This window comes from Ramularia collo-cygni (assembly GCF_900074925.1).
Source record: "Ramularia collo-cygni strain URUG2 genome assembly, contig: RCC_scaffold07, whole genome shotgun sequence".
Lineage (NCBI taxonomy): Eukaryota > Fungi > Ascomycota > Dothideomycetes > Mycosphaerellales > Mycosphaerellaceae > Ramularia > Ramularia collo-cygni.
In genome coordinates this window covers 513452-541432 of record NW_019716261.1, presented here as the reverse complement: position 1 = coordinate 541432, position 27981 = coordinate 513452, and the positions used below count along the sequence as shown (strand labels likewise).

Genomic DNA, 27981 nt, shown 5'->3' with positions numbered 1-27981 from the left:
GCGGGCGCTGCAGCGGTTACGTTATTGCCATAATCTGCATCAACGGTCCGACCACATCGATAACCCGCAGGGACGAGCCTTTGGCACTAAGAGTGGCACCCACTTTGACGAAAGCTCGGCAGCGGCGGCATTGCCCGCGTCCATAGCTCGCAATCGTCCTTTTTATCCTCAGCCCATCCACGCCGAAGCTTCTTCTTTCTTTCCTTCACAGCTGCGCGTCTCGCACTTCGACATTCCTTCCATCACAGCGACCATTGACTTGGGCATCGCTATTTGACGATGGCGGCTCCACGTGTCAGCTTCTCCGACAAGGACATGGAGAACGGTGGTGAGGGTGGCCAGGAGAGGTATGTCGTTGTTGTGATTGCTGTCGCGCCGGCCGTCATTGCCCGCAAGCTGCGCAATCGCCATGTTTGGACCACGCACTGACATGCACGCGCAGATCTCGCAAGTGGTCGCAGGCTCCTGGCAACATTGAGGATCTCGGTAAATCATCATCGCCACATTATAATGTCCTTCAAGAACGCGACTGACGGTGTAATGTTAGACGAGTACACCGCTCTGCAAAAGTACATTTCGACCTACAGAGATCCCAAGCTCGCTCAGCAGGAGGAGCAGGCCAACAACCACGCTGAATCYCAAAAGAAGAAGCCATGGCAGGTTCGTGCAGTTCGACATTTCCGTGTCTGCGAACTGGCAATATTAACCGTGTCCGCAGTTTTGGAAGAAGTCCGAGTCCACCGCCGTGGAGGGACAGGACACTGTCGTTCCGGACGAGTGGCTCACCGCCGACATCCGCCAGGGTATCACCGCTAGCGAGGTTGAGGCTCGCCGCAAGAAGTTTGGCTGGAACGAAATCACCACCGACAAGGAGAACTTGTTCATCAAGTTCTTGATGTTCTTCACTGGTCCCATTCTTTACGGTACGTTTTGCCAACCAACCCCAGCGCAATGGCACATCTAGGGCTCGGTCTTGCTTTTTGCGTTTAAGCTCGCTTGCAGCTACAGCTCCGTAGTGGCGTAGAGCTTCTTCGGTCGCAAAAAGCTTGGCGTGTCGTAGGATGCAGGGCTGGCTATCACAGAGCATTGCTGATTGTTTGGCAGTCATGGAACTCGCTGTCCTCCTCGCCGCCGGTCTTCGTTCGTGGATCGACTTTGGTGTCATCATTGGTATTCTGTTGCTGAACGCCGCTGTCGGTTGGTACCAAGAGAAGCAGGCTGCCGATGTCGTCGCCAGCTTGAAGGGAGACATTKCCATGAAGGCCACCGTTATTCGCGATGGACAGGAACAGGACATCAAGGCTCGTGAGCTTGTCCCCGGTGACATTGTCGTCATTGAGGAGGGCCAGTCTGTCCCCGCCGACGCCCGTCTCATCTGTGACTACGAGCACCCCGAAGACTTTGAGAAGTACAAGGAGCTGCGTGAGCAGCACGCCTTGAACCCCGAGGAGGATCCCGCTGGTTCTGAGGATGCCGACGGTGACGACGGTGAGGGCATCCAGCACCAGGGTCACTCCATCATTGCTACCGATCAGTCCGCCATCACCGGTGAATCCCTCGCTGTTGACAAGTTCATGGGCGATGTCGTCTACTACACCACTGGCTGCAAGCGTGGCAAGGCCTACGCCGTCTGCCAGACATCCGCCAAGTTCTCCTTCGTCGGTCGCACTGCCACTCTCGTCYAGGGCGCCAAGGACCAAGGTCACTTCAAGGCTATCATGAACAGCATCGGAACCGCGCTCCTCGTCCTCGTCATGTTCTGGATTCTCGTTGCTTGGATCGGTGGTTTCTTCCGTGGCATCAAGCTCGCGACCCCTGAAGACTCCAGCAACACTCTCCTGCACTACGTGCTCATTCTGTTCATCATCGGTGTTCCCGTCGGTCTTCCTGTCGTCACAACCACCACTCTGGCTGTCGGTGCCGCCTACCTCGCCAAGCAGCAGGCTATCGTCCAGAAGCTCACTGCCATCGAGTCCCTGGCCGGTGTCGACGTGCTCTGCTCTGACAAGACCGGTACTCTCACCGCCAACCAGCTCTCCATCCGTGAGCCCTACGTCGCCGAGGGCGAGGATGTCAACTGGATGATGGCTTGCGCCGCTCTCGCTTCTTCCCACAACATCAAGTCTCTGGACCCCATCGACAAGATTACCATCCTCACGCTCAAGCGCTACCCCAAGGCCCGTGACATCCTCAAGGACGACTGGAAGACCGAGAAATTCACTCCTTTCGACCCCGTCTCCAAGCGTATTACCACTGTCTGCACTCTCCGCGGCGACCGCTTCACCTGCGCCAAGGGTGCTCCCAAGGCCGTTCTCAACCTTACCGAATGTTCTAAGGAGACCGCCGACATGTTCAGAGACAAGGCCACTGAGTTCGCCCGCCGTGGTTTCCGTTCGCTCGGTGTCGCTTACCAGAAGAACAACGACCCCTGGGTCATCCTCGGTATGCTTTCCATGTTCGACCCTCCCCGTGAGGACACCGCCCAGACCATCATTGAGGCCCAGCAGCTCGGTGTCCCAGTCAAGATGTTGACTGGTGACGCTCTCGCCATTGCCAAGGAAACTTGCAAGATGTTGGCTCTCGGAACCAAGGTTTACAACTCGCAAAAGCTCATTCACGGCGGTCTCTCCGGTACTACCCAGCACGATCTTGTTGAGCGTGCCGATGGTTTCGCCGAGGTTTTCCCCGAGCACAAGTACCAGGTCGTCGAGATGCTTCAGCAGCGTGGTCACTTGACTGCCATGACTGGTGATGGTGTCAACGATGCTCCCTCTCTCAAGAAGGCCGATTGTGGTATCGCCGTCGAGGGCTCTTCCGAAGCTGCCCAAGCCGCCGCCGACATTGTCTTCCTCGCCCCAGGTCTCTCCACCATCGTCTTCGCCATCAAGACTGCCCGCCAGATTTTCCAGCGTRTGAAGGCGTACATTCAGTACCGTATCGCTCTCTGTCTTCACTTGGAAATCTACCTGGTCACCTCGATCATCATCATCCGCGAGGTCATCGCTTCGGAGCTCATTGTCTTCATTGCCCTCTTCGCTGATTTGGCCACTGTCGCTATTGCCTACGATAACGCTCACTCTGAGCAGCGCCCTGTGGAGTGGCAGCTGCCCAAGATTTGGATCATCTCCGTTGTCCTCGGTATTGAGCTTGCCATCGCTACCTGGATCGCCCGTGGTGCCATGTACATGCCAAACGGAGGTCTCATTGCCAACTACGGTAACTTTGAGGAAATTCTCTTCCTGCAGATCGCCCTCACTGAGAACTGGCTCATCTTCATCACTCGTGGTGCTCAGACCCTCCCATCGTGGCAGCTCGTCGGCGCCATCTTCGGTGTCGATGTTTTGGCAACTCWCTTCTGCGCTTTCGGATGGCTCCACTCGAGCATCACCCAGGAGCCTCTTCCAAGCCCAATGGCTTCCTACCAACAGAGCGCCAACGGCCACAACGACCCCGTCACTTTGGTCATTGTCTGGATGTACTCTATTGGTGTCATGATTGTCATTGCCATTACCTACTACATGCTCAACAAGATCCCCGGTCTCGCAGATCTCGGTCGCCAAAACCGCAGCATGCACGACACCCAGATGGAGAACATCATTGGTCACCTTAGCAAGTTGGCTCTCAAGCACGAGAGGGATGAGCACGGAGACGCGAGATGGACCTTGGCTGCGAAGGCCACTGACGAGGATGATGAAGATTAGACCTCAAGATACCAATTTCTTTTACCTTGCTTATTGTTGATAGGAAAACATAAGTCGTGTTACTACCATTGATTCATTCACCTTTCCTATCGTGCTACCTGTGTGATGATGCATACTTGACGCCTGCAGACATCCGACTTCTCCAACCTCCAATATATCCGCGTCCAACTCCACCGTCCACGCGCCCCACCGACTCCACAGATCAAACCGCGCTAGTACCCGTGTTCTCGCAAGGATTTCTCAATGGCGTCTAACCAAGATTAACCTTGCATTGCAATGATCCACTTTGCACGGCGTCTAATCTCAGGAGGTCCTCCACTTACCGTTGTCCTCCTAGTCCCATGGCAACCAAATGAGCCGGAACATCACCGCGCGCGAGGCGATTTTGACAGCCTGCTATGCAACCGCGACCCTCTTCTCTGGCGGAGAAAGACATCCAGCCATTGGGCTAAATCCAATACATTTGATGCGGTGTGAAATTTTGCATACCGGATCCGAGCAATCCCGTGTGGAAACGATGAAGTCTTCCATTCGTTCATTGCTCGTGTCCATTATTATTGACCTGCCCTACAGTTATCTACGCGGGTGACGGCGTCGTTTCAATTGATCGTGTAACCGCCATCGACGACCATCCACATGATCACAGCACCTGCCACCTAGTACTCCGTACCCCAGCAAGCCGAATTAATCAAGACTCAAGTTCCTCTTGCCAATTTGCGCTAAGGAAAGAAGCCCGTCGGAGATGCAAAGGTAGAGTTTCTCATCTATTCGATGCTGGTATCCATTCAGGACCCTCTGCACAACCATCCACACTGGTGATTGCGCCGTCTTAATTGATCGTGTAACCACCGTCGACCACCATGGCGGCCCCTTGGACAAACGTCGCTTTTGGGCTTGACAGGAACAGGACGGCGTCCGCAATCTCCTGTGCGGTCCCTGGTCGATTCCTGGCAAGTGAGACAACATGTCGTCAGCCAGCACGTAGCGATGGCGCCGGATGAAGTGTCTCGTCCGTGAGGACTTACATTGGTGCTATCGATATGGCCGGTCCGAGAGTGCTCATGCTCGGCCGAATCAATGGTGTCTGGATAAAAGCCGTATGCATTAGCCATAAGCGTCCTTCGTCCTTTCATTGATCGTTGAGATGCTTACGTCTATGACGCCAGGGCAGACGCTTGAGATACTAGGTCAGCCAGGCTACGACTGTGTGGGCAGAGCCCAACTTACCAATTAACTCTGATGTTGTCTTTGCTATACTAGCCTGGGTGTCAGCAAAACCATCCGCAACGATGTTCCAGGGCTCGTACATCAATGGCATCGCATTGGGTCATGCTGATGACTGCAGCTTTTGACGCACAGTACGCGGCTGGAAATGTCAGATTCAATGCCATGATGTACTATAAGAAACAGCCATACCTGCTGCTGGCCGTCCTACAAGGCCCAATTGGCTTGCAAAGTTTACAATACTTCCTCGATTACCTGGCCGTCCATCGTGGGTTGGGAGAGGGTCTTGTTTGAGCATCTGCTTGATCTCTGCTCGAGAGGTCAGCCAGCAGCCGCGGTAATTAACGTCTGTAATGCGSTCAAATGCAGCAGTCGAGGTCTCGTGGGATCTTTCGTTGTTGCTCAGGATACCTTCCAGAGGTCAGCATTTGGTGGTTCCAACTTGTGAGGCAATCCCACCAGCAGCATTCACGGCATAATCAATCCGTCCCAGTTCCTCGACAACCTGGTCGACGAACGCCTGGATCTGCTCCTCCTTGGAGATATCTACCGTGGAGGATACAATTTGGACTTTCTCTGGAGCAACCGCCTTCTGGATTAGAGTCGTGGTCTCGGCGAGCCCTGCCGAGTTTTGGTCTGCAATGGCAATCTTGCTGCACCCCTCAACGGCAAATGATACTGCTGTTTGCTGGCCGATACCTGATGTCTGCAATCAGATAAGTTCATACTTTCTCGATTTTCCACTGTACCAGAAGCAGCGCCTGTCACCAAAGCCACGCCTGGAAAGAGAGACATGTTTGCATCAATACTGCTCATGAAGAGGGAGCAGGATGTTGTTGCAGAACCAAGGAAGCGATACCAACTGATAGGCCAAACAGTCGTACCTAGGTCACTCTACCCTTGCCCGTCATGTAGTAACTCTTCGCCACATCCGATTGCTATCCTCTACCATGCGCTTACTCAGTAATTCTTGAAGCGCCCGACTTTGCTCCGCGAAAGACAAAGTTTAGAGCCGGAAGCATAATATCTCTTCACGTTGTGATGACACCGACGTATTGGCATCTACATTGGCATCGATGGCTGCCTTCGAACCGGCGCTCTGTATCCTCTGGTCTTCCGGGCACATGTAGGAGCCGTATTTTGCGGTGATCCAGCCACCGAGTAGAAAGAACTAGAGCACATCGCACGGCAAACCTTCCATGGTTCCCAGTATGTTATCGGGAGCATTGGTTGTGACACTGATCGCAGATTTGAACTCCGTTTCGTCCAACACTGGCATCCGGGAGTCTCTGTATAGGAAGCATTGGAGTCAACAAAGGCACGGCTGAGATGCTTTGGTTTCTCGCAGACTGTGCTTTCTCTTCGATGGACACAACACGACCTTGCGATCACCGGTTCCACTCAAAATAAGATATTGATGTCCAAAGGGGCATCCAAGAACACGAAAGGTGAAGGTTGAAACGGGTGGAGCCGACGACCCGCAGCTGGACCTCATCACATCGCAATCTTCTGGACAATCTGTCCACCACAATATTCTGGGCAGTCAGAGGTGGTCAACAGGCTGTCGCGTATCGTCCTGGTCTATGTGATCCGAGTGCACTTCCATGCCTTATTAGGACGAGATACAGACACATGCCGGCCGGCCCTGTCGGTTTCACTGGCTCTGTACGGCTTCATGCAGGTTGGCCTTCGGTCGAGAAGGGGCATGGATGTGCACAGGATTTTGACCGTCTTGGATCAATTCCAAATCATCCTAGGTTGCGAGGCCGACGCCATGTGGGCATTCATGGCTGATCATATTTGTGCTCGCCTCGAGTCCAAGCTCTCCTTTCATAGTACACGGGGACCTGCATGCAGCTTGGAGAACACATTCGCCGCCACGCAGACTGCCCAATGACTTGCGCTGCCTGCGTATTGTTCGTCCGAGGTTGTTCAGGCCAACATCTTGGCTTCGCCGTTTCTCACGACATCTGTGTAGTGCAGTGTACGTATGCGGATAACGTCCCTGTGTAACTGCGATGGTAGCTGACTGACCTGCAGATATCCGTGCCTCGGTCCTCGAGACACTGATCCATCCGCGTTGTCCCCCTTTTCCATATGTCTCAAGCGCCCACTCGAGCTAGTTAGTTAGAATGTGGCCATAGCCGGCAGCGGCCCTGAAGAACGTGAAGAGTTGAAGATGGGAGGAGAGGCAGAGAAGGGCGAGTTTCACATGCAGCAATTGTAAGTTAGTGCCAAAGCTTGATTTCCCCAAGCGTGGCAAACATCGACGTTCTTGTGACCTTCACTTTGTCTGGCTCTCTGAATTTCCTTCCCGTCTACCTTCACCGTCCAATTTGGAGGATCCGCACCACGGCAAGCGCGCCCGCCAAATCAGCATCACCATGAATTCATCTACTGGTCTGCTTCTCGCGGCGCTCCTCTCTCTCCTGTCCACGATCCAACCGGCGTTCGCAAACTGCTACTATCCAAATGGCGATGTGGCGGAAGGCATGGCGGCATGCACTTCTGAAGGAGGAACCTGCTGTCCCCTCAATTGGATGTGTTTGAGCGATGGCCTCTGTTACCTCGAGAATGCTGGATACTTTGGTCGATACACATGCACTTCTCAGGACTGGGCAAGCGACAGCACTTGCCCGAACTACTGCACACAGAGTACGTATTCCAGTCACTCGAGATCTACTGTTTCCGCTGATTAGGTGCAGACTACACCGCGGCAGGTAACGAGGCAATCCAGCACTGTGCAGACGGCTCCTGGTGTTGCGACAGCAATCGAGACCCCAAGAACAATTGCTGCGACAGTGGTGATGCTGAGGAGCTGGATCTGGGCTCCGGAGGTAGCGAGATTGGCTTCATCTCAAGCACGGAGCCTCCGTCTTCTGTCACTGAATCGAAGACTTCCATGGTCACAATGCAAACAACACGCTTAACCACCACTAGCTCCACATCGACTTCCTCGACCTCGACCTCGACATCAGCTGCCCCGAAGGCCACACCGACCACTGTCACCACATCTGCCGTCACATCCAACTCGGCAGGCGTCGCCACAACCATCATCTCCGTCATAACTTCGACTCCCACTCCAACAACCACTCCGACCCCAGCACCCGCATCAGGCGGTAGCAATCGCAGTCTTGTGGTCGGTCTTGGCGCCGGAATCCCTGGCGCTGTCCTCGCAGCTGCCGCTGTCGGTTTCCTTCTATGGCGTCTGCGACGCAAGCGCCAACTTCACGAGAAGCCACCCTTGTCCGAGCCACCCGGTCTAGTAAGCATGTATCGTACGCCAGACGACACTCCCGAGTTGGACAGTACTTTGCCGGCGATCAAGCCAGATCGAAAGAGTGAACTGTACGGATCTACGCCAGCACAACTCCAGCACAGTCCAGCCATCTCGAGTATGACAGCTGGCAGTGACCCACCGTATTATAGCCCTACAGGCGTCGTTGGACCAGGAGGAGCACTGGGTCAAGTACAGGAGGAGCCGWCAGAGCTTTGGGGAGGTGAGATTCCAGCTCAGCAGTGGCCAGGTCAGCAGCCATACCGCGCACCTGAGCCTGAGCAGAGGATGAGCCAGACTTTCAGGGTGAGCCAGCGCGAATTCGAAGCGTATCGTCCGCCGCAACCAGATGGACTGGTGAAAGAACCAGGTGCGAAGGCCACGCAGCCACAGGACTATTAGCCAAATGCGGCAGACGAGGGTGACAGGAATTGGACGATCTTGGAATGTTGGGCGATTGGCTGCTACAGCAGAATTCAGTCTCTGCGATGAGCACCTATCTAGCTCATACCCTAGTCCGACATGCCATCATACCATCAGATGCGGGAAGGGTTAGGGTTGGGGTAGCATGAATCGATCTGTCGACACCCATCATTGCCTACATACTCGTCAAGTATACATCTCCTTTCAAAGTCTGAGCCGCATCGTTGCCTTTTCGTTTGTGACGCCACGGTGCATATCTGGTTGAGGTGTGCAGTAATAGAGTTGTGGTGTCATGGTACACCCATTGCCATGTGCCTACCAAAACCAGCTTCTCTTGATTCATGCATTCAATCCATGGAAAGCAGATGATGCATCCTATGACGGAAAGACGCAACATACGAGACACGCTGTACTTGAATGGGCACTACCGACCCAAGACCTCTTACCATGTGTGCATATTGACGCACACAAGGTATGGGCCACTAATACAGGCACATCCACCACCTTATTGCGCAAAGCAGCCGCAACATCGAATGCATACAGCTAGAGACACAAGTGAGGAGAGAAGAGCGTCCATGCTGATAAATCTTGTCGGTTGATGCTGCTACTTCTTCTAGGTAGCTATGACAGAAAAATTTGATTGCTGCTGAGCAGTCAGTCAGTAAAAGTACACTAAGGCCGGCTTGTTGCCTGCCGAAACGGCCGTCATTGCAAATCGTTGTAATGCAAAATCGTGTTTGCCGTCCCAGAATATTCCATCTCGTTCCCTTCCATCAAGCCGTAAACACTTTTGTTCCCATACTTCCCATGCGGCAGCCGTGAAAAAGACAGAGTAAGTGACGCCGCACACCTCGCTGGGCTGAACATCAAACCAACAGCCACAATGAATTCACAGGGAACGTCAAGTAAGCCCAGTCATGCTTGTGGGCTAATGTTCTCCACGTCCTCCATCTTGACATCTTCATCAATTGCCGGTCCGCCGTTTGTCGAAGAGGAGTGGTGCATTACCGGCCCAGATGCAGTTGAAGCGGGTGAGCTTTCTCGATCCGCTTTGCCATCATGGTCCTTTGCCTTGCTGCGCCGCGTGTAGTCACTAAGACTTAGCTTTTTCCGCGCCGGACTGGGGGACACTGCGGCTGTAACGGCCGGCGAGAATACAGTCCCAGAGCCAAGCGCAGCAGGAGACTGAGCAACAGGCCCGGCTACAACTGAAGTTGTGCTGGCAAGAGGTGGCGGCATTTCCACGTGCATGGCTGTCGAAGCCGGTGGCACTTCCAAAGGATCAGCGTCTGAAGAAGAAGCGATGGATGCAGGTGCGATGGATGGGACATGTGGATCATCCGGCGACGCCGGCCCGACGACCTCCGTTCGGGCAGAAAGCTCTTGAGGCGACGAGACACTGGCTGACCCCTCAACGCCTGCCTCCGATTTTGYAATGTCCTGTGTTGGTGCATCCTGCATGTCCATGTCGGATGGGGGCACATGTCCATGGCCACGGGACACATCTGCCGATGACTTAGGCACAGAGTGAGATGACAGCGCTGATGGCGAGTCCGCGCACACCGCCATATCCACGCTGTCTCCTCGTAGACCGGCTACACTTTGCTCAGTCGACAGACTCAAATTGGGATCCCGACGTCGTTGTGCATTGTTCCGCGCACAGCGATCGAGTAGTCGTTGTCTGCTGCTTATGTAGCGCTTCTTCGGCGGCGACCTCGGCGGACGCAGAGAAGCAAGGTGGGAAGCTTCTTCCGCATCAAGATCGCATTGCGTGTTGGCATCGACGTACACCGGCTTCGGGCGGTTATTCACTCTATTGGCTGACCTGACTAATGGCTTTTGCACCTTCGGCTTCCGACCAGGACCGCCTTTTGTTGCCGGCGTGGAGACTTGCTTGGAAGGGGCGGAGTCCATGTTTTTGGACGATGCAGAGGTTGGGAACCCCAATTGCTTGGAAGACGTGGCGCTTGGTGTGTTGAGGTTTGAGCCGGCACTGCTGCGCTTCACTGTTTTCCCTCGTTTGCCATTTCTTTCTTCTTCCTGACGCCGAAAAATTTCTTCCTCCTTTGCCATCTTTTTGCGTTCCCTTTCAGATACTTCCGGGATCATCCCCGACTGTCCGCCATTAGTAGAGTAGTGAGTGTTTGGCGTGATGTCGCGGCTTGCGGAGCCTCTTCCAGCGGAACCAGACACGGACCGGGATTCAGTGCCTTCATCGTCCGGTTCCACTTTCCGAACCTCGCTCCCAGAACGGCTGTTGACAGAATTGGTGTTGAGTGGCGATATTTGGTTGTTGGCCTTGCGCTTCTTAGACTTGACGGTCTTTGCAGGTTGGACTTCGCTTTCATGGCCACGAATGCGTCGATCGAAGCGTGACATCATGCAATCTTCTTCGGGCTGCTGGCATGCACATGGCCCGCAGTTAGCGAGCGCTGTGGACACCCAGTCAGAGAGTAGCTCCATGTCTCCTTCCAGTATGTTGTTACGATTGGTGAGCTCCGGGAGGCCGTCATTGGTATCCCAGCCCATGGCAATTTCCATCCCTGGGTCAATCTGCTGAGTCGCCATGAAACAAAAATGATAATCGACGTGGTTGGTGACGAGAATCTGCAATCTGGCATTGGGACGACAGCTGCGTCGGACATATCTCAGCTCGGTTCCTTCCTCGCGCGCATCTATGACAATGGGCAGACTGGGGTGAAAGAAGACGAAAGGCTCTGGATGTCTCAGCCGAGACCACCGGTTCTTGGTCTCTTCTTGGTATTCCTTCTTGAAGTCAATGCGACCTTTGAGTTCGCCAATGTAAGCGCCATTGGGGACAGGATCCTCGACGGTCAAGAACTTCCATGACGGATGCTGGCCTCCGTAAAGAACAGTCTCATCCTGGCGTGACTCAATGGCCACACATGCCCTTCCTGGAATGTCCTCGAGGTCGCCATCCCATCGGTTGAGCAGATCCCCTTTGGCCTGCCCGTGCATTGCTCGGAACTCGTCTTCTGGAAGATCCACCCATTCCGACAAGGCATTGGTAACGGATATGCTGTTGTGTAAATTGGCACCAGTGACATCCCATTGATCTTCTTGATAGCATCGCAAGAACTCTGTCGAGTATTGGTCCACGTTGATCTCAGGTGGACGCGAAGCACTTCGTCGGTGATTAACAGTCGAAGTATTGCGTTTCCGAGAGTGACCCTTGGCGGTTGGAATTGTTGTGGTGGTCCCATTGGTGGCTAAAGTAGTCGTGGTCGAGTCCGATGCACGATGACTTGTTTTCGGCCGTTTCGCGGGCGGCGCGACGTCGCGAGGACTGGCGCTGTTACGGTCGTGTCGGATCTTGTCGACGGCGGGCCAGCCGTTTGTCTGCGCGCCAGGCTCCTTTATCTTCTTCTTGTGGCTCTTGGATACAGCCCGCTTAACGCCGTTAGTGAGTGATTCGGCATGCTCACGTTTCTCCCGATGTTCCCGCTGTCGTGTCCGGGCTCTTTCCTTGTCGATGGGCCGGTACCTACACTCAATACAGTAATGCTGGAGGTCCTGAGGCAGTCCGCCGTCATCGTATTGTGGGTAGTAGCACAGCTGGTGCTGCCAACGATTGCACAAATCACACGCGACGGTGTAGCCATCGTCGTCAGCGTAGCCGCAAATGCAGCTAATCTGGCCGTCGTCTTCCTGCGTGCTATCGGCAGCAAATGGACGCTGGTGGAGGGATGTGATGTGTGGAGTGGGCAGCGCGCCGCGCGTGTAGTCGTGAGCATTGATAGCTTTGACAGGAAGAGAAGTGTCTGTCATGACAATGCTATCCTTTCGGTAGAAGGACGCGAGGAAGTTAGGAGGGGACGGGATCTTCGTCTGGACGGCGGCGCATGGCTCTGCCACGATCCGTGTGAGCGACACGGCCAGAGTGACCACAGCGCCGCGACCGTCGGGGCGTGTGCGAGGACAAAGCCACTGGGGTGTCTACAACGGCGGAGCGACAAAGGGCGTCCGCTGCTGGTGGTGAACGCCAGCTCACGCAGCGCTGAGCACAATGCAGGAGGATTGCTCGACGCCGAGAGAAGATGCTGGCAAAGGGTGTCGGTGCCCCATGGAGGGGATGCGCGGCAGGGCAGAGGCCTCAACACGTTGACCGAGTGTGGCCTGTTGACGTTGGGCGTGGTGGGTATGCGGACAGCGGCGATGGTGGTATCGGAAATGAGCGGTGGGGCGACGGAATTGCAGAGCGAACTCAGAGGAATCGCTGGTCAGTACAGAGGCAGATGATGAATGAAAGAATACAAGCCGTCGAGGGTGCGAGTGTCTGCTCTCGAAACGGAGCCTGCCAGAAATGCTAAAAACGTGCCATAAGTCGTGGGAAAAACATGATGAGCCGCCTGGCACCTTCCTCTGACTGCTTTGCCATTTGCACCGGCAACTACGTCGGTGTGAGCATGGATTCGTCCTGCGTCGAGCCCGAGCCTGATGGCTGATGGCTGTCATCTCCGCTCCGAACAGCGGCGTAACATCTCGAGCAGACGCAGACAAGCAATACTGCAATGGGATCGAACTCGTATGTGCGCAAATGCTGATAACGGCGGGGAGGAGAGCGAAACTCAATGTTACTTGAGGATTAGCGCAGAACGTGCTGATTCGGCACCGTGGTGCAGTAGCCCCGACTTAGTGCAAAGTTTCTCAGCCGCACCAATTAGTACCAACCTGCAGGCTCCAAGTTTCATCAGCTTCCTTGCCGACGCTCCGCGTGAGAAATAATCACGATCGCAAGACCAAACACCACGCATAGGTAGGCACCTACTGTATGATGCTGCTCTCTGTTGACGAGACGACCAAGCGACTCCGCGATGCCTCACAGCTTAGATGCAGAATCAGTCGTGAGACATTCCAGACAATCGGCCTAGCACGACAATCTTGCTCGCAGCACTACTTGCTGCACTCCTTGGCTAGACTGGCTTCGCTGTTTACCAGCTCAGCAACGCTGTAATCACTACAGGCCTCCCTATCGGATCGACCCTGCCCGTCCCACGCTCAGGTCTCCTCCACTCCGATGCGCAGAAGACTTTCTGAAGTTCAATACACATCCGCGGCGATTAGATGAGCTTGGCTCGTTAGCAGATGAGAAGCACACTGCAGTAGCAACAACCAAGTAGGGGCCGAATTAAACACAAACTCGAATTTCAAGGTTTGTTGAGTAAAAGGAGAGCATGAGGAATGTAGGTGGAATGGATATCCCACAGTATTCACAGCCTGAGTGTGCACTCTAACATGAAGCGCGCGTCAACAAGCACCCAATGGTTTCAATATTCTCTACAATAGGAAGCTTCAAGAGCGAGGAAATATCATTAGGCACATTCTCAACCATGCATCGCTCTTCATAATTGTGCATCCCAGCCCCCACACTGTATACAACCGTTTTGGTGTCGAAACACATATCCAATATATTCAACGCCAGTAACATCACCCTTTCGTGCTACAACATGAACGAGCTAACGCGCCGTTCATGACCATGGGCACCCTGGGAATGACTGATGCTCGCTGGGTGGCGCGGGCTGCCAGTATTGCTGTTGTACTGAGTCGGGTTCGGGTATTGTGGAGCGTGAAGACGACGCTCCTGCTCGAAATCGTTCCAGCGCTTCATGGTAATCTTGCTAGAGTCGAACTCGCCTTCGCCGCCATGACCGCCCTTGTCGGCGCCCTTCTTCTCGCCCGCAGCTTGACGGGTATCTCCCCAGCTGAAATCGTCAAAGTGCCAGAAGGCGTAGATGGGTAGTAAGAAGTTCCAGATGGGGAGGGAGAGCAGGTATATCAACATCCAAACAACGTAACTTATACGATGAGCGGTGATGACAATCAGGACTGCGGGTAGACCAAGTATCAAGGCGAGAAGGACTAGAGGAATGACCGGTGCAGTAGTGTTTTCAACACCCGCTTTGATCGCAATGGCAACTGGTGATGTGGTCAGCGATGTCACGTCGGAATTGAGTGTAGTGTGAATGTACGTACGGACGTAGAATGTAAAGGCAATGGCGGCGGGAAGAACAAGCGTGCCCATGAGTTCGATGAAGAGCACGAATTGCATGCTGAAGCAAAAGGTTCCGCATAGATCACGTACGAGGATCAACTCCATCAGGTTGTGTACGGTGGAATTTATCCATCGGCGACGCTGAGAAAGCAGAACCTTGAACGTGTCCGGCACAGTAGTCTTGCATACAGCCTGGGGGATGAACATCTGCTTGCGCTTGGGGAAAGTCTTTAACATCAGCGAACTGAGGTATCGATCTTCACCCAGCAATAGCAGATTCTTCTTGTGCAACGTGTTGACGACGTTCTCCGAGTAATGTTCCACAATGTCAGGATTGGCAAGAATAGGCACCCAGTAGTTCTGCCCACCCTTGGGTGTCTTGATGCGGTACATGCAAAAGCATCCAGGTAAACATGTGACACCGCCGAACACGCTCTCGAAAGCCTTGGACTGGTGGTGCGAGATGAAGTACTCGAAGACCTGAATCATAGACACCCAAGAGTCCCGCTTGTTGGCAATCTTCGTCTCGCCGCAGAGCCCCATGATCTCGGGATCTTTGACCATTGCGGACACCATGTGGGTGAGCGAGTCGGGAAACACTTTGGTGTCGGCGTCCACCATGAGCACAATCTCGTAAAAGTCGGGTGATATGCCAGTAAGCTTCCAGATACCATTGAACATTTCGTACTCCAGCTCCGTCATGCGCTCATCAAACATGACTTTCTGCAAGAATGACATGAGGATGATCTGCGAATCACGCTTTCCTCGATTGCCCGGCTTGGACGATTCCGCCTCGGCTGGGGTGCYRCATTTGACGACAACAACCATGGGAACGCGTTGCTGCCTCTCTACCGGGATGATGCTGTCTGCACCATAGTCGTAGAAGCCACAGTAGACCTTTGCCATGTTGTGACGCTTGCTGCCACTGGCAACAGCAACATAGGAGAACGCTTCAACTTGGCCGGGCGCCACAGAGTGATCTTTCATCATACTGACACATGCGTCGGGCGTCGACATGGACTCTCCCTTGCCTTGGATCAATCCGTCACAAACAATGTAGATCAGTTTGTGACTGTTCGGATAGTCCGTCATGGCGATCGAATCCAGAGTTGTTCGAATACCCTCAGGACCCTCGGAATATGCGGTGACAAGGCAAAGAGTGTGAGCTAGGGGAAAGCCAAATGGCTGCCACTCTGGAGGGGGCTGAGGCACTACAGACTCGTGAATGAAGCCCGAAGGTCCGCTCATGTCTGTTTCGGGGTTCATGACGCTGCTGTAGCGTTGTGAACCAAATTGGTGAGACTCCATCAAGCTGGCGCGGCTTTCCGAGTCTCCTCCGAGGGGTAGATGGGTGTCCGATCGGTTGGTCGCCGAATAAACACCAGGGGTCAGACGCGACGCAGACTGTTGCGATATCATGGTGGTGGGGGGCAGGCCTTTTTTGTTCATGCTCCTCTCGACGGCATAAGGACTGGTAAACCTTGAGGTCGCCGGGAGGAAGCTGTTGCGCTTGTTGGTTCGATCGCTGCCACCGTACGATGCGGGCTCTGTTATCTTGGGAGGAGCACGATAAATGTCGTCTGTCCATTCCTCAATCTGCTCATTCCGCTTCTTCTTGTCGCTTGTCATGCTCGTCTTCGGGGGGGAGTATTTCCGACACAGGAACCATTGGAATGCCAAGGCCAGCACGAACTTGATCACAACAATCGACAGAATGAAGATGAGCGATACATAGAGCACGACCTTTGAAGCAATGCAGCCTATAGTCTCGGTGTCGATAGACCCGACCTTGATGATGTCCTGGAAACATTGTGCGATCTGCTTGTTTTCGCCAGATCCGAAAGCCTGCGATACGTCCTTGCCACGAACGGCAGGGTTCTCTCTGATTTGATCAAATTTGGTGGGATACGCCACTTGGGAGGTGTTGAACCATTTCAAGAGATCCAGGTCTAGCACATCTCCAGAGTAGACCATGAGGTTTCGGGAGGTGTTTCTGACATCTTCCCAGGTGAAGTAAACATCGCCTGAAGATCGTAGACCATAGAAAGCATTACGCGAAGTGCGTGAGGTGTGACAAGCATAGCCCAAATAGTACGGTATCGACATGTTGGGTTCGATGCTGGACGAGCCGTCCTGCTCGTACAGGTTGCATGGGAAGTACCAAGCGAGATTTCCATCGCTATCGGTTGGCACATCGGACCCTTCTGCGGCTGTGATCAACCCTTTGCAAGCACCATTGACATTCTGAAACATAAAGCTGCCGTCCTTACTACCACCAGGTGGGTCGGCGTCGAAAAGAACGTTGCTGCCGCCGGGCACACCTCTTGCGAGCGGGTGCTGGGAGCGTGTCAAGTCGTAGGCCTGACCGTGGAAGATCATGTAACCGGGTCCAATCTTGTTGATGCGCAGCCGTAGAGGGCCGCCCTCCGGACACACAGTCGCGGTGAAACCGAAAGTCAAGAAGCCAACAAAGGTCATTACAAGTATGATGAGGGACACGAGCCCAATCTTTTCCCGCCAAGCACGCTGCTGTTCCTTGAGCTTTTTGCCAAAACACGATAGAATCACGTTGGGCGCCCAAAAGGTGAGCACATGGCAATACGAACCCCATGCCGTGAGCGCGCCATTCTCTTGCTGGACCTTTTGTCGCTGTATCTCCTTTTCCTGCTTCTCGCGCTCCTTCCGTGATGCGTGCCGCGAAAGCTTGTTGGGCTGTCTCTTGCTCTCATTACGGTTCAGGGATTTCTCTTGCAGTGGTTCCCTGTCGAGAGCATCATTTCTAGCATCCTCGGAGTTCAATGTGAGCATATCTTCCTCCAGCTGCGGGTCACGCCCGGTGGTGGAGGGCATGACATCCATGTTCTGCGCATGTTTGCGATAGTAATAGTTGGGATCTTCTGGATGATTCCGACGCCTTTCGGGCCTGACCAAGCTTTTCTTGCGCGAGATATCGCTGGCCTCTATCATGGGATCTCTATCCTGATCTGTAGGCTTCCATGGCGAAGGCATGCCTGAGGAGAGATCGTCTCTTGCTGGCTGCACGTGGACTCGAGCTCCGTCGCCTCCCTTGGGCTTCTCCGAGTGATGTTCCGCTACGTCGTGATTTGGGTTGTAGCTCGGAGCGGTTCTTTGCGCTGGGCTTCGTCGCCGGCGAGCATGGCTATGGAGGTCGCGATGGTCTTCTCTGTCTCGGCGACTGCTACTAGTTCGGCGTGGGCGATCCGACGAGCGCACCGTCTCCCGTTCAGTGCTGGACTGCCGGCGTTGTCGCGAGCCCGAGGTTTGGCGTGGATGCTGCGATTCGCGCCGGGGATCACGGTATGGATTATTGGAAGACATGATGCTAGCTGCCTGTGTATATTTGGTCAGCAGCTATGCAACAACAGACACATTCCAGCGGCGCCCATGGGCCGAGGAATTAGTGGGGGCAACCAACCTTGTCGGCTCGCAGCAAGACGTTTTGTCCTTGCGGGTTGCTGAAGTGTGCTCGTGTTGTGTTTCCGTACTGCGATGCGGCTAGTGTCCCTCAAAACGATCGTCTTGCAAGGATGGGAAGTCAGGCCTCGTTGCGCAATCCTGTCRTGTACCTCTGCGATCGAGCGAGAATGCCGGCGTGGGACGGAAAAAGCGAGTGTGTTGCGCAGCAGAATGAGCGATGCTGAGCGGGTTCTTCGTTGGGGATTACAAAAACGACATGACACAAGAGAGAGCAACGCCCGTTGTTTGTTACTATGGGTCGGGGGACTCGTCTTCAACAGCCAAGAAAAGGACTCCTTTTAGTTTTCAAGGGACTAAGGCAAGACTACCTTAGCTCCTTCGCGGGTGGCAAGGTTTATTTACAGCAACAGTGGCGGTCTTTTGCACGCGAAAGACACGCGTTGGCAAGTGTTGGGTCTGCTGATAGCTTCAACTTGATGCTGAATGAGTTGGCTCTCCCGACTGACTCTCGGTCTGCCCCCAGCAACTGCTCACTGCTCGCAACGTGCGGGTTACAGTCACACATAGATCTCATCTCATCGACACTCTAACCCTGCAGTGGTGACACGGCATCGAGGGGCGGCGAAGTCGCAACTTCCAAGGTTGCACGGAAGGCACGGCTACCACATCCGAACTAACTTACTCCTTGGAGTTGTACGGAGTACTCCAATATGGATTGGCACGCTGCTTCACTCCGCCCATTGCCGCGATACGTCGGATCTCTTCTGCAACTCGGATGCCATTTTCATGCCACTCTCCATGCGACCGGCTTTCATTGTTAGACCCCCCGCCGAACAGGAAGCATGCCGCTCCGTCGGAAAGGMACTCGTGCTGCACATCATTTAAAGGGCAATGGCCTTGCCAGAAAGCGCTGACCTGACAAATTTGCTATCTCTCTGCCTTGGAAACCTCCAGAGACCATAAGTATGTCTGTCCACGGCCAGGGCCTTTCCTCTTCGCCCCTCCGTGTGTTGGCGTCGTCAGAGCACGTGCTTTCTTCACCTCAGTCACGYTTCCCGAAACCCCGGATACGTCACGGGATCTTGAAGAGGTCAATCGGCGTGCTACTTACTTTACCTTTCGGCGGGCTGCTTTAGAGCGAGAGGCACACACGCGATGACGGAAGGCCCCTAGTGCTTTCCACCTCGATCATGGATGCAGTGCTAATGAAGAGTTGGGAGACATCCGTCATGTGGAGTCGCTCAACCAACACCTGTTCGTCTGTTCGTTGCGTCAAGCCACGCGCCCGCGAACAGCAAATGGCCGGACCCGCCTCCAACCACATCCAATGCCCATGAGCTCACATTTCGTGGTCGGCCATTGGTGCCAGCCCAGGATGCATCGATGAAGCGGCGCGGAAATCGCGACAGGAACGTATGATCCACGCCGTCARACGAGGAAAGAAATGCCAGAGCACTGCCGCTTGTTTGCATTCATTATTACACTGCAACTTCATGCAGTGGTGTACTCCAGAGTCCAAAGTCCAGATGACTGAAACCGGGACAGCCTGAAAGCCGAAATCGCGATGCGCATGCCACTTGCGATGGCAGTCGATCGGCCGTGCACCATTTCCGTTTAACAACGACCAACCCCGCTCAAAAAGTCTCACGAACGATCTCGAACACATCAGACCTGTGGGACTGAAGATAAGGCCTGATGTTTCAGAATTGTTCCCTGACGGACTTATATGTTATAATTCGAAAGCGTTATTAGTGACCCCTTGGTCAATCCGGAGGCCTGACTCTTCACATCAAGCCCTCGCGCATCATAATGGCTGACATCGATGGGCCTGAATCGGTCACCATGAGGAAACCAGAGCAGAAACACTCAATTTGACTTTCTCTCGTGGGTTTGATTCCCAATGCTYGCTMTGATAAACGCAGCGCGATATGCAGGGCAACAACCACGGCATGCAGGAACCTTACTCGTGGCTCGCAGCTCGCGTTTCGCGGACCGGCTGTCTTCCTGGGAGTGCGCCATCTTACCTCTTTAGGCCTGGACCTGAGTCGTGTCGTACCACTATACAGAACTGTCACGGCATGATGATGTCGGCGCTCATGCAACTGCTGTTGCTCGAGTCAGCAGTCCGGTGCTTTTCGCTTACGCGAGTGGGCAGCTCGACGCAATTGGATCGACCATTGGGCGTCGAGTGATTGTCTGAGTCGTGAGTGTGGTCCTGATGGGGTTCAGAGCAGACGCAATGACGCGATGAGAGACTGAACAGTGCCGATGATGATACTGGTGGGTCTGGYGGTTGGTCCCTTTCTATTATATCACTGCAAATCCGTCTTTTCAGCAGGCGGGCATGTCCTTTCAATACCTCGTACCCTTCCTATACCTGCCGTTCACAACCAATCTACTTGAAGAATTATTCAGTTGGCTTATCACATCTACATATCTTATGTTCAAGAACCAGGCGGTACCATACAGCATGGGATTCTTCAAGGACACTGGGTCCAGATTTGCACACAGCGAGAAGAAAGACTCACAGGCCAAGTCTGGCTCTCTTGCGAACTCCGACCGCAAGATGAGTAGCCCAGTCAACAACTTGAACAAGGGAGTCGCCGGATTGAGTGTGGTTGATGAGAATCCTACCTCCCCTACAACGACCAACACAAGGCTCAATAGTTTGAGCTCCAAGAACAGCAACCCAACCTTGTCGAACAGCACAAGCCCCACCAACACGAACCGCAACCACTCCCGCCGAGGCACTGGAGAGAACGGGCTGAACTCCAATGGCGTGAGCTCTGTACAGGGAAAGACCCAAGAGAGGTCGAAGTCGAAGTCTCGCACCGTTTCCTTCGCCAGTACTCCTCGCATGTCAGCTTCTGACGACGATGGTGGTTACAGCTCGGACGAACTGTCCAACGGTTCCTCCAACTACAGCGGGTCCTCCACGAACACTGCTCAGAGTACTCAYAACAACGCAAGCAACGACTACAGCTCTGCGAAGAAGAACGACAACAACGGTCGCTCCGCGAGCGGCAACAACAACAACAGCAACAACAACAGCAAATCCAACTCGAACAACAGTCACCAGAGAACAGATTCCAAGTATGTGACGCGTGGAACCTCACCCACGAACAACAACTCGTCCTCGAACAGCAACAGCAAGCGTGAAACAACCATTCCTACCGCGGGCGGTGAGAAGATTGGTGGTGGACGCAACAATGATCAAGAAAGTTCATCGGGATATTTCAACAAGTCGCACAACAACTCTAGCAACTACACTCAGTCTGCTGGCAACAACTCCTCATCCAATCAGGGCTCTTCCACCTCCGGCGGCAACACATCGTCATCAGGCACTCAGGGTTCGTCTTACGGTGGTGGAAACCAGTCTGGATCTTCAGGCAGCGGTAACAATTCCTCATCCAATACTGGTTCATCAGGATACGGTGGCAACAACCAGTCCTCAGGATACGGTTCCGGCTCTGGCTCGGGGTCGACTGGAAACAACAACAACAACTCCTCATCGAACACAGGCTCATCTGGCTACGGTGGTAACAACCAGTCGTCAGGATATGGTGGTAACCAGGGCGGATCCCAGTATGGCGGCTCACAACAAGGCGGATCCCAGTACGGTGGCAGCCAAGCTTCCAACAGCGGTTCTGGATACGGTGGTGGCAACTCGTCTTCCAACACTGGATCATCGGGATATGGCGGCAACAACCAATCCTCTGGCTACGGCAGTGGTGGCAACAACTCTGGCGGCGGCGGTGGCTACGGTGGAAACAACAGCAGCTCAGGAGGCTACGGCAATGACCGATCATCTACTGGCATCGAGCAGTACAGCAGACCTGAGGAAAGATCAGCCTACGGAGATGGCCAGCGCGCCGCGCGGGAACACGACCACAGCAGCGGCAACCCTCRCCCACATTACAACTCTGCCAACAGCGGATATGGCTCGTCATACGGCGGTAGTCAGTATGGCGGAAGCCAGGCCGGAGGATACGGTGGATATGGCAACAACAACAACAACAACAACAGCAACAACAACCGCACTCCAGGTTTCTCAACAGAACGCAAGCTTGATGTTGCGTATGAGGCCGGTTACAAGGACGCCATGGAGAAGATCAAGGCCGACATGATGAGGTATTAGTATCATAATACTGTGAAGAAAGCGATTCCAATATGCTTTAATTTTGGGAGTCAAGGTTGGGAGTCAGGTGGGGTGATACCTCTTGTACTCTAGTCTCTTTTGTTGGATGGGTGGTCTATGGGTTTATACAGCTTGCATTTGCTTCAAATGAAAATGAAAAACGTTTTCAAACTCGAGTTGCTCTGGAGTCGCTCGCCGTTTTAATGTTCAACGACCGTGTTCTAGCATTCAACATTCAACATCAACAACTTTGTGCAAATTATCTCACTCTATGGTTGTAGAACCGGTTCAGACGCCCGCACACTACGTGTTGAGCGTCCTCTCACTGGCGTTAAACACTACCAGAAGAAGCCACATAACTACGGTACCCAACTTTGGTGGCTTCCAAGCAGCACAGCTGATCACTACCATCGTCCAAAAGCCGAGCGATCGTCGGGAGGATGTAAATTTGACGTGCGACGACATCGCAATGCCTCTGTTGCAGCATGAGGTTTCTATAAACACGCATCCGTGATGTAGGTTCGGCACCACTGGTTGGTCGCTGTTAGGCCGTTCGTTCTCCAGAAACAGGCCATATTGTCCTCTCCCTCGTCAAGCCGCGGCTCCGAGATGTATTGCCTAGAGTGACACAAGACGTCGCTTTACCAGGCAGATCGCATCTGTCAATGATTGCCAATGCATGCGCCCAAGAGGGTCCCGCTYTCATCCTTGTTGTGAGACCACGCACTCCACAAAACTTCCCTGCCTCCGATCACCTTCATCCCTGGCGCTTGCGCAGGCGACTGGGATCGAGCGGATAGTTGCATCTTCACGACGGAGCTCCTACCTTTGTCTCGGACCCTCGGCGGTCCTTGGGCTTTGTGTCTCATCTGCTACACTGGAGGCGACTTGACAATGGTAGAGACGTCGATGGTTGACCTGGCATTCCTCCGTGCCCGTGCTGATCTCGACGGCAATTTTGCAACAGCAAACGATCGCTGCCAAAGGCACATTTCCCCTCGTGCTTCACGGATCATCATCGCAGGGGAAAGTGATGGCTACGAGTCAACGATATCATATATGTTGTCATCGTGTCCTTGTCTAATTTCAGACGCGCTTTCGTTGTATCCGCTTCTTTCTTCTTGATCCTTCGACCAGGCCCAACGCAGCACGGCGCAACTTTGCATGCGCTCGGCTTTTTTAGACCGAAGACMTGACATCATATTCTCCCTCGCCAAACGACCTGTGGTTATTAGTGTTGCCGACTAAATTTAGCTGAACCAAAGAGGAAAGCAAACCGCTTTGTAAGTCGCCTCACCACGCCTTGCACGGCGAAACGCCTTGCCGATTCGCCTCCTTGGAGGCTCGTCGCCCTCGCCCGTGGGCCAAGCGGGTTGGCGGACGTGCTGCTGCTGGCGGCTCGCTAGCTTTCAGTACATGCTCGCGCTGCCCCCGACAACAGCTCCTCCCCTTCGCTTATGCTGATGATCAATGTGCACAGTAGGGCAGAACGAGACTTCAATATTAAGCACAACCCGACTTCCGCACGAGGTACAACCACGAAGCCGGTGCAAGCACAACGGCCGCGAGCGTCTCCTCCGCCCGCGGGGCTGTTCTAGGACCCAGGAGCCGTCCCGGCCGTGTGCCAAAGCCGGTCTTGGGACTACGTCGATCGACTTWCTACTACGGAGGCCCTGCGTTAGACATTTGCGATCTCTACAATCGCTGCATGAAAGAACCTTTTGCACGCCCATCACCTCCTCTCCATTTTTGGGTGCTGTTCACCCGTCGCGCATTCTTTGAGCATACCAGGATTGACGGGAAGTGACAAGTTCTGCCGGTGGACGTGATCTTTACCTCTTGCAGGGCTGAACTAGGAGGGGGAAATACGAGATAGAAACAGACCCAACAAATCTGGCATCGCCATGCCTCAAGCCGTCAAAGCTGMGCAAACCAGCTATTCCCGTAGTCCATCTTACGCACCTTTCTCGCACAAGCATGAGCAATGGGATCAACACGACGAGCAGTGGGCAGCGAATCCAACTGTAAGCGCGGGATCCCCGTCCAGCGATGCATACACCTACAACAGAAAGGTGTCCGAAGGGAGCCTCCAACACACACCGCCTGCGGCCTCGAGCTTGATCAAAAAGAAGCCTGTCCCCGGCACGCTACGATCACCGAACGGACCCGAGCTTCGACTACACGGTGCCCCAGTTAGTCCTGTGAGTATCAGTCCTGGTCAGCGTGGGATCATGGAGCCTGAGATGGCATCAATCAGCTACTCTCTATCTGGAGACGAGGATTCAAGGCGCAGCACGCAACCGTCGGACTCAGCTATGCGAATGGGAGATTTAATCGGATCCTTGCCTGTTCGGAGTAAAGATTCCAGTTTCCTCCAGATGGAACATCAGGCCTCGTATCACAATGGCCATAGCAGGGAGTCGTCCAATGCATACACTACACCACGGATAGACGAGGACGGCGAAGATGGCGCGGAGGTTCAAGGCGGACACGAAGCTCAAATGCTTCGGTACAGTGCGTTCGACGACCTGAGTAAGAAGCGCACACCCGTGGGACGTGATCGAAGTTCGCAAGTGACCACACAGTCTGCTGAATCAGGCTCCTCCTCGAGTTCGCAGCATCAACGCTCAGCCTCGCAGCAGCAACTAGGAGTTCCGCGTACCAGTGCACCGAGACCCGCCTCGTCATTCGCCTTGGGCGCGGAGATGAGAGGTCGCACGCTTTCTCCGATGAGTGCCAATGGCTCTGATTCCCTTTCTGCATATGGCCGAGATTTGTCGTCTTCTCGAAGATCGCCTCTTGCAAGACCTACGAGCTATGTCGACTTGCTCAACAATCTACCGTATAGTGAACAGATCGCTCCCGGAGGCCCGCTCAACAACGCCAGTTTGCAAAGCGTTGTGGGTAATGCGGCTAGCTTGCTAGACACCAAAAAGACGCTGGACATGTATCGGGCGAACGTTAAGAAGACCACCGACGCCGCTGTGCAGTATGAATTCGCAATTTTCATGATCAATGCCACGCGGGAGTTGCAACCCGAGGATGGCGTAGACGCAGCAGAACTCACCTCCGAAGCAAAACACATCCTGCAACGACTTGCAGACCGCGCCTACCCTTTCGCACAGTACTATTTGGCCGACGGATTCTCTTCCGGCATCTTTAACAAAGGCAAACCGGACCTGGACAAGTCTTTCCCTCTGTTTGTGGCCGCATCGAAGCACGGACATSCCGAAGCGGGCTATCGTGCAGCTCTGTGCTACGAATTCGGGTGGGGAACAACAAAAGCCTATCCCAAAGCCGTACAGTTTTATCGCAACAGCGCCAGCAAGAATCATCCTGGTGCTGCTGCGCGTCTCGGGTTGGCTTGTATATCTGGCGACATGGGTCTCAAAGACAAGTATCGCGAGGGAGTGAAGTGGCTCAAGCGTGCATCAGAATCGGCAGACTTCCAGTACAACTCGGGGCCTTATGAGCTGGGTCTGATGCATTTGACGGGCCATGGAGAGGTCATCTTCAAGGACGAGGCGTACGCTGCGCAATTGTTGACACAATCTGCGGAGCTTGGACATGTGCAGGCGRACTTCATGATGGGCCAGGCGTACGAGAATGGATTGTATGGATGTCCTCGGGATGCAGCGCTGAGTGTGCACTTCTACAACGGCGCTGCGACCAGAGGGCATGTGGGAGGTATGATGGCTTTGTGTGCGTGGTATATGGTCGGCGCGGAGCCCGTGATGGAGAAGGATGAAGGAGAAGCATATGCGTGGGCGAAGGAAGCTGCGGAAACAGGTGAGTTTCATCAATGAGCTTTTATGAGGCGTTGCCATATTGACTGACGATATCTCTAGGATTCGCAAAAGCTGAATACGCCGTCGGTTACTTCACAGAAATGGGTATTGGCTGTCGGAGAGACCCTCTCGAAGCCAATATGTGGTACGTACGTGCCGCAGACCAAGGAAACGAGACGGCCCAGCAACGACTTGCTATCATCCGTGCTGCTGCGAGCGGTGACCCTGGGATTCCCATGACAAAAGCCGAGGCGAAAGCCAAAGAGCTCGGAAAGAAGAAGAAATTTGGCATATTCTAGAGGAGGCTACGTGGTGCGGTAATCTGACCTCCACCTTTTCTCCGGCACGGTGAACGACGAGAGCACGATAAAAGAATTAAAGAGCATGGTAAAGGTTTATGTGTTGTATATCCTGATTGAATGAATGAGCACGAGTCTGGCGAGCATGCTCCCGACCTTTGAGATATAGATGATGTTTGAGAGATGATGTTTTTGAGCGTAATGAGTTAGCTGCTGTGTTGCTTGCCGCTCTATAAACCATATCAGACTGAATACTATTATATCCTTCGCTATGGCCATTTCCGACGCGTCCAAGTCACTCTCAAGTCGATTCATGCGTGGTCCTTAGTTATAGGCACTTCTCATGTCAATTTCTGTGATGGAATGGCTGGGGTTTCGGATACCTGAAGTGGAGTACTGCCATGATCGGAATACTTCGCCTTACTACAGGAAGCTGACGAGAGGATCTTGCAGCTATCATTTTGCTCTTCGAAACATATGCAATCTCTCTAGATAGATAAAATGTTGTTTTCCAGCGGAATGACGCGGATACCTGGAACACATCRCAGGGATTCCAGGGACTTTCTGTTCCTTGCTCGTTGTTCAGACGCACGATCCGGCTGGGTGTGTCAATATCCGTTCCTTGTCTCGAGATACTGCTAGTTTTGGGGGAAAGCATTGTGAGTAGTCTGGAGACGGACAGGCGCTAGCGGAACTTATCATTGGAGATGCCAGAAGTCTAGGTTGTCAAACCAGCGACTCACATGGAAATGGATTCCTGCACGAGCGCGCTGATGACTGACGCTCGTAATGGTACGTCGTTGGAACAGCCAGACGGTTCGTTGGGACTCATTCTGGGAGGCGAAAAGTGTCAAATCTTAGTTGGAGTGGGAGTTGAGAGGGCTGAGCGAATGGGTGCCATCAATTCCGAATGCTTTCATTCAATGTCAATATGGCACAGCCGTTTCTATAGCTTCCCGCGCAGACTCCCAGGCAAGCCAATCTGACCTTGTAGTACTGTTCACCATGAATTAGTCTTTCCCAAATCAAAGAGAAATGAGAGCACTCACGGTAATAAGCCCATCCCATTAACTTTCCAAATCCCCAACGCCAAAGCCAGCAAGTTGCACCCAATGAACGCTGCCTTTACCAGCAGCATTTGCTGTGCGATGCCCGGGCTCTCCAATCTTTGAAACGTCCCTTGAATTCCTATGACTGCGAGTATCGGTCCCTTGAACAACATAAAGACCATCATGATGCTGAAAATCTGGAGCGAGTTGCCCGACATGTACATGCCGATAGCATTCATGGGCAGCTGTTTTGCGGGTGCGAGGGCGATTTCCCATGCTTTCTTGAGTTTGAGGGTGTTCATATGTTCGGGCGTGGGCTGTTTGCGAGGGGTTGCGACGGCAGACTTGGACTTTGAGGAGGTGGCTTTGACGGACGTGAATCCTGGTGGGTCAGCGTAGCTCGCGCGGGCCGGTTTGGATGTTGGCGGAGCGGAGAGGTCAACGAGCCACTTCGGCGGCGGGGGTGGAGGGGAGACCATCGTTAATTTTGTGTAGACGTAGACGATGTAGATGTGTAGGCGGTTGATGTCAAGAGGCGCGATGCGCTGAGGTCGCAGTTGAAGCTCGCGTTGTCCGACTTCATGCGCTAGATCTATTCTCCCGCTGCCTTCCCTAATCACCACACCATCTT

General features: G+C 53.7%; 8 protein-coding genes; 4 read left to right on the top strand and 4 right to left on the bottom strand.

Moving 5' to 3' along the window:
• Positions 1–279: 279 nt before the first annotated feature.
• RCC_05167 (probable plasma membrane ATPase 2) lies at positions 280–3701 on the top strand (the record flags this gene model as incomplete). XM_023770441.1 has 5 exons in its annotated part: positions 280–347; positions 443–486; positions 548–660; positions 719–923; positions 1105–3701. The coding sequence occupies 5 exons, from the start codon at positions 280–282 to the stop codon at positions 3699–3701; spliced, it is 3027 nt and encodes a 1008-aa protein (XP_023626209.1).
• An 829-nt stretch (positions 3702–4530) lies between these two features.
• On the bottom strand, positions 4531–5720 carry RCC_05166 (related to dehydrogenase; the record flags this gene model as incomplete). XM_023770440.1 has 8 exons in its annotated part: positions 4531–4648; positions 4727–4785; positions 4854–4875; positions 4929–4957; positions 5009–5067; positions 5118–5336; positions 5385–5624; positions 5675–5720. The coding sequence occupies 8 exons, from the start codon at positions 5718–5720 to the stop codon at positions 4531–4533; spliced, it is 792 nt and encodes a 263-aa protein (XP_023626208.1).
• Positions 5721–7309: 1589 nt separating this feature from the next.
• On the top strand, positions 7310–8604 carry RCC_05165 (uncharacterized protein; the record flags this gene model as incomplete). XM_023770439.1 has 2 exons in its annotated part: positions 7310–7580; positions 7631–8604. The coding sequence occupies 2 exons, from the start codon at positions 7310–7312 to the stop codon at positions 8602–8604; spliced, it is 1245 nt and encodes a 414-aa protein (XP_023626207.1).
• A 936-nt stretch (positions 8605–9540) lies between these two features.
• On the bottom strand, positions 9541–12414 carry RCC_05164 (uncharacterized protein; the record flags this gene model as incomplete). Its single annotated transcript, XM_023770438.1, has 1 exon — positions 9541–12414. The coding sequence occupies one exon, from the start codon at positions 12412–12414 to the stop codon at positions 9541–9543; it is 2874 nt and encodes a 957-aa protein (XP_023626206.1).
• Positions 12415–14086: 1672 nt separating this feature from the next.
• RCC_05163 (related to Chitin synthase 4) lies at positions 14087–17977 on the bottom strand (the record flags this gene model as incomplete). XM_023770437.1 has 2 exons in its annotated part: positions 14087–14562; positions 14620–17977. The coding sequence occupies 2 exons, from the start codon at positions 17975–17977 to the stop codon at positions 14087–14089; spliced, it is 3834 nt and encodes a 1277-aa protein (XP_023626205.1).
• A 2569-nt stretch (positions 17978–20546) lies between these two features.
• On the top strand, positions 20547–22214 carry RCC_05162 (uncharacterized protein; the record flags this gene model as incomplete). The annotated part of the gene is made up of 1 exon (XM_023770436.1): positions 20547–22214. The coding sequence occupies one exon, from the start codon at positions 20547–20549 to the stop codon at positions 22212–22214; it is 1668 nt and encodes a 555-aa protein (XP_023626204.1).
• A 1904-nt stretch (positions 22215–24118) lies between these two features.
• On the top strand, positions 24119–26301 carry RCC_05161 (related to protoplast regeneration and killer toxin resistance protein; the record flags this gene model as incomplete). XM_023770435.1 has 2 exons in its annotated part: positions 24119–26003; positions 26063–26301. 2 exons carry the CDS (start codon positions 24119–24121, stop codon positions 26299–26301), a joined length of 2124 nt encoding a protein of 707 aa, XP_023626203.1.
• A 926-nt stretch (positions 26302–27227) lies between these two features.
• Positions 27228–27829, bottom strand: RCC_05160 (related to ER membrane DUF1077 domain protein; the record flags this gene model as incomplete). XM_023770434.1 has 2 exons in its annotated part: positions 27228–27297; positions 27351–27829. The coding sequence occupies 2 exons, from the start codon at positions 27827–27829 to the stop codon at positions 27228–27230; spliced, it is 549 nt and encodes a 182-aa protein (XP_023626202.1).
• Between the last annotated feature and the right edge of the window lie 152 nt (positions 27830–27981).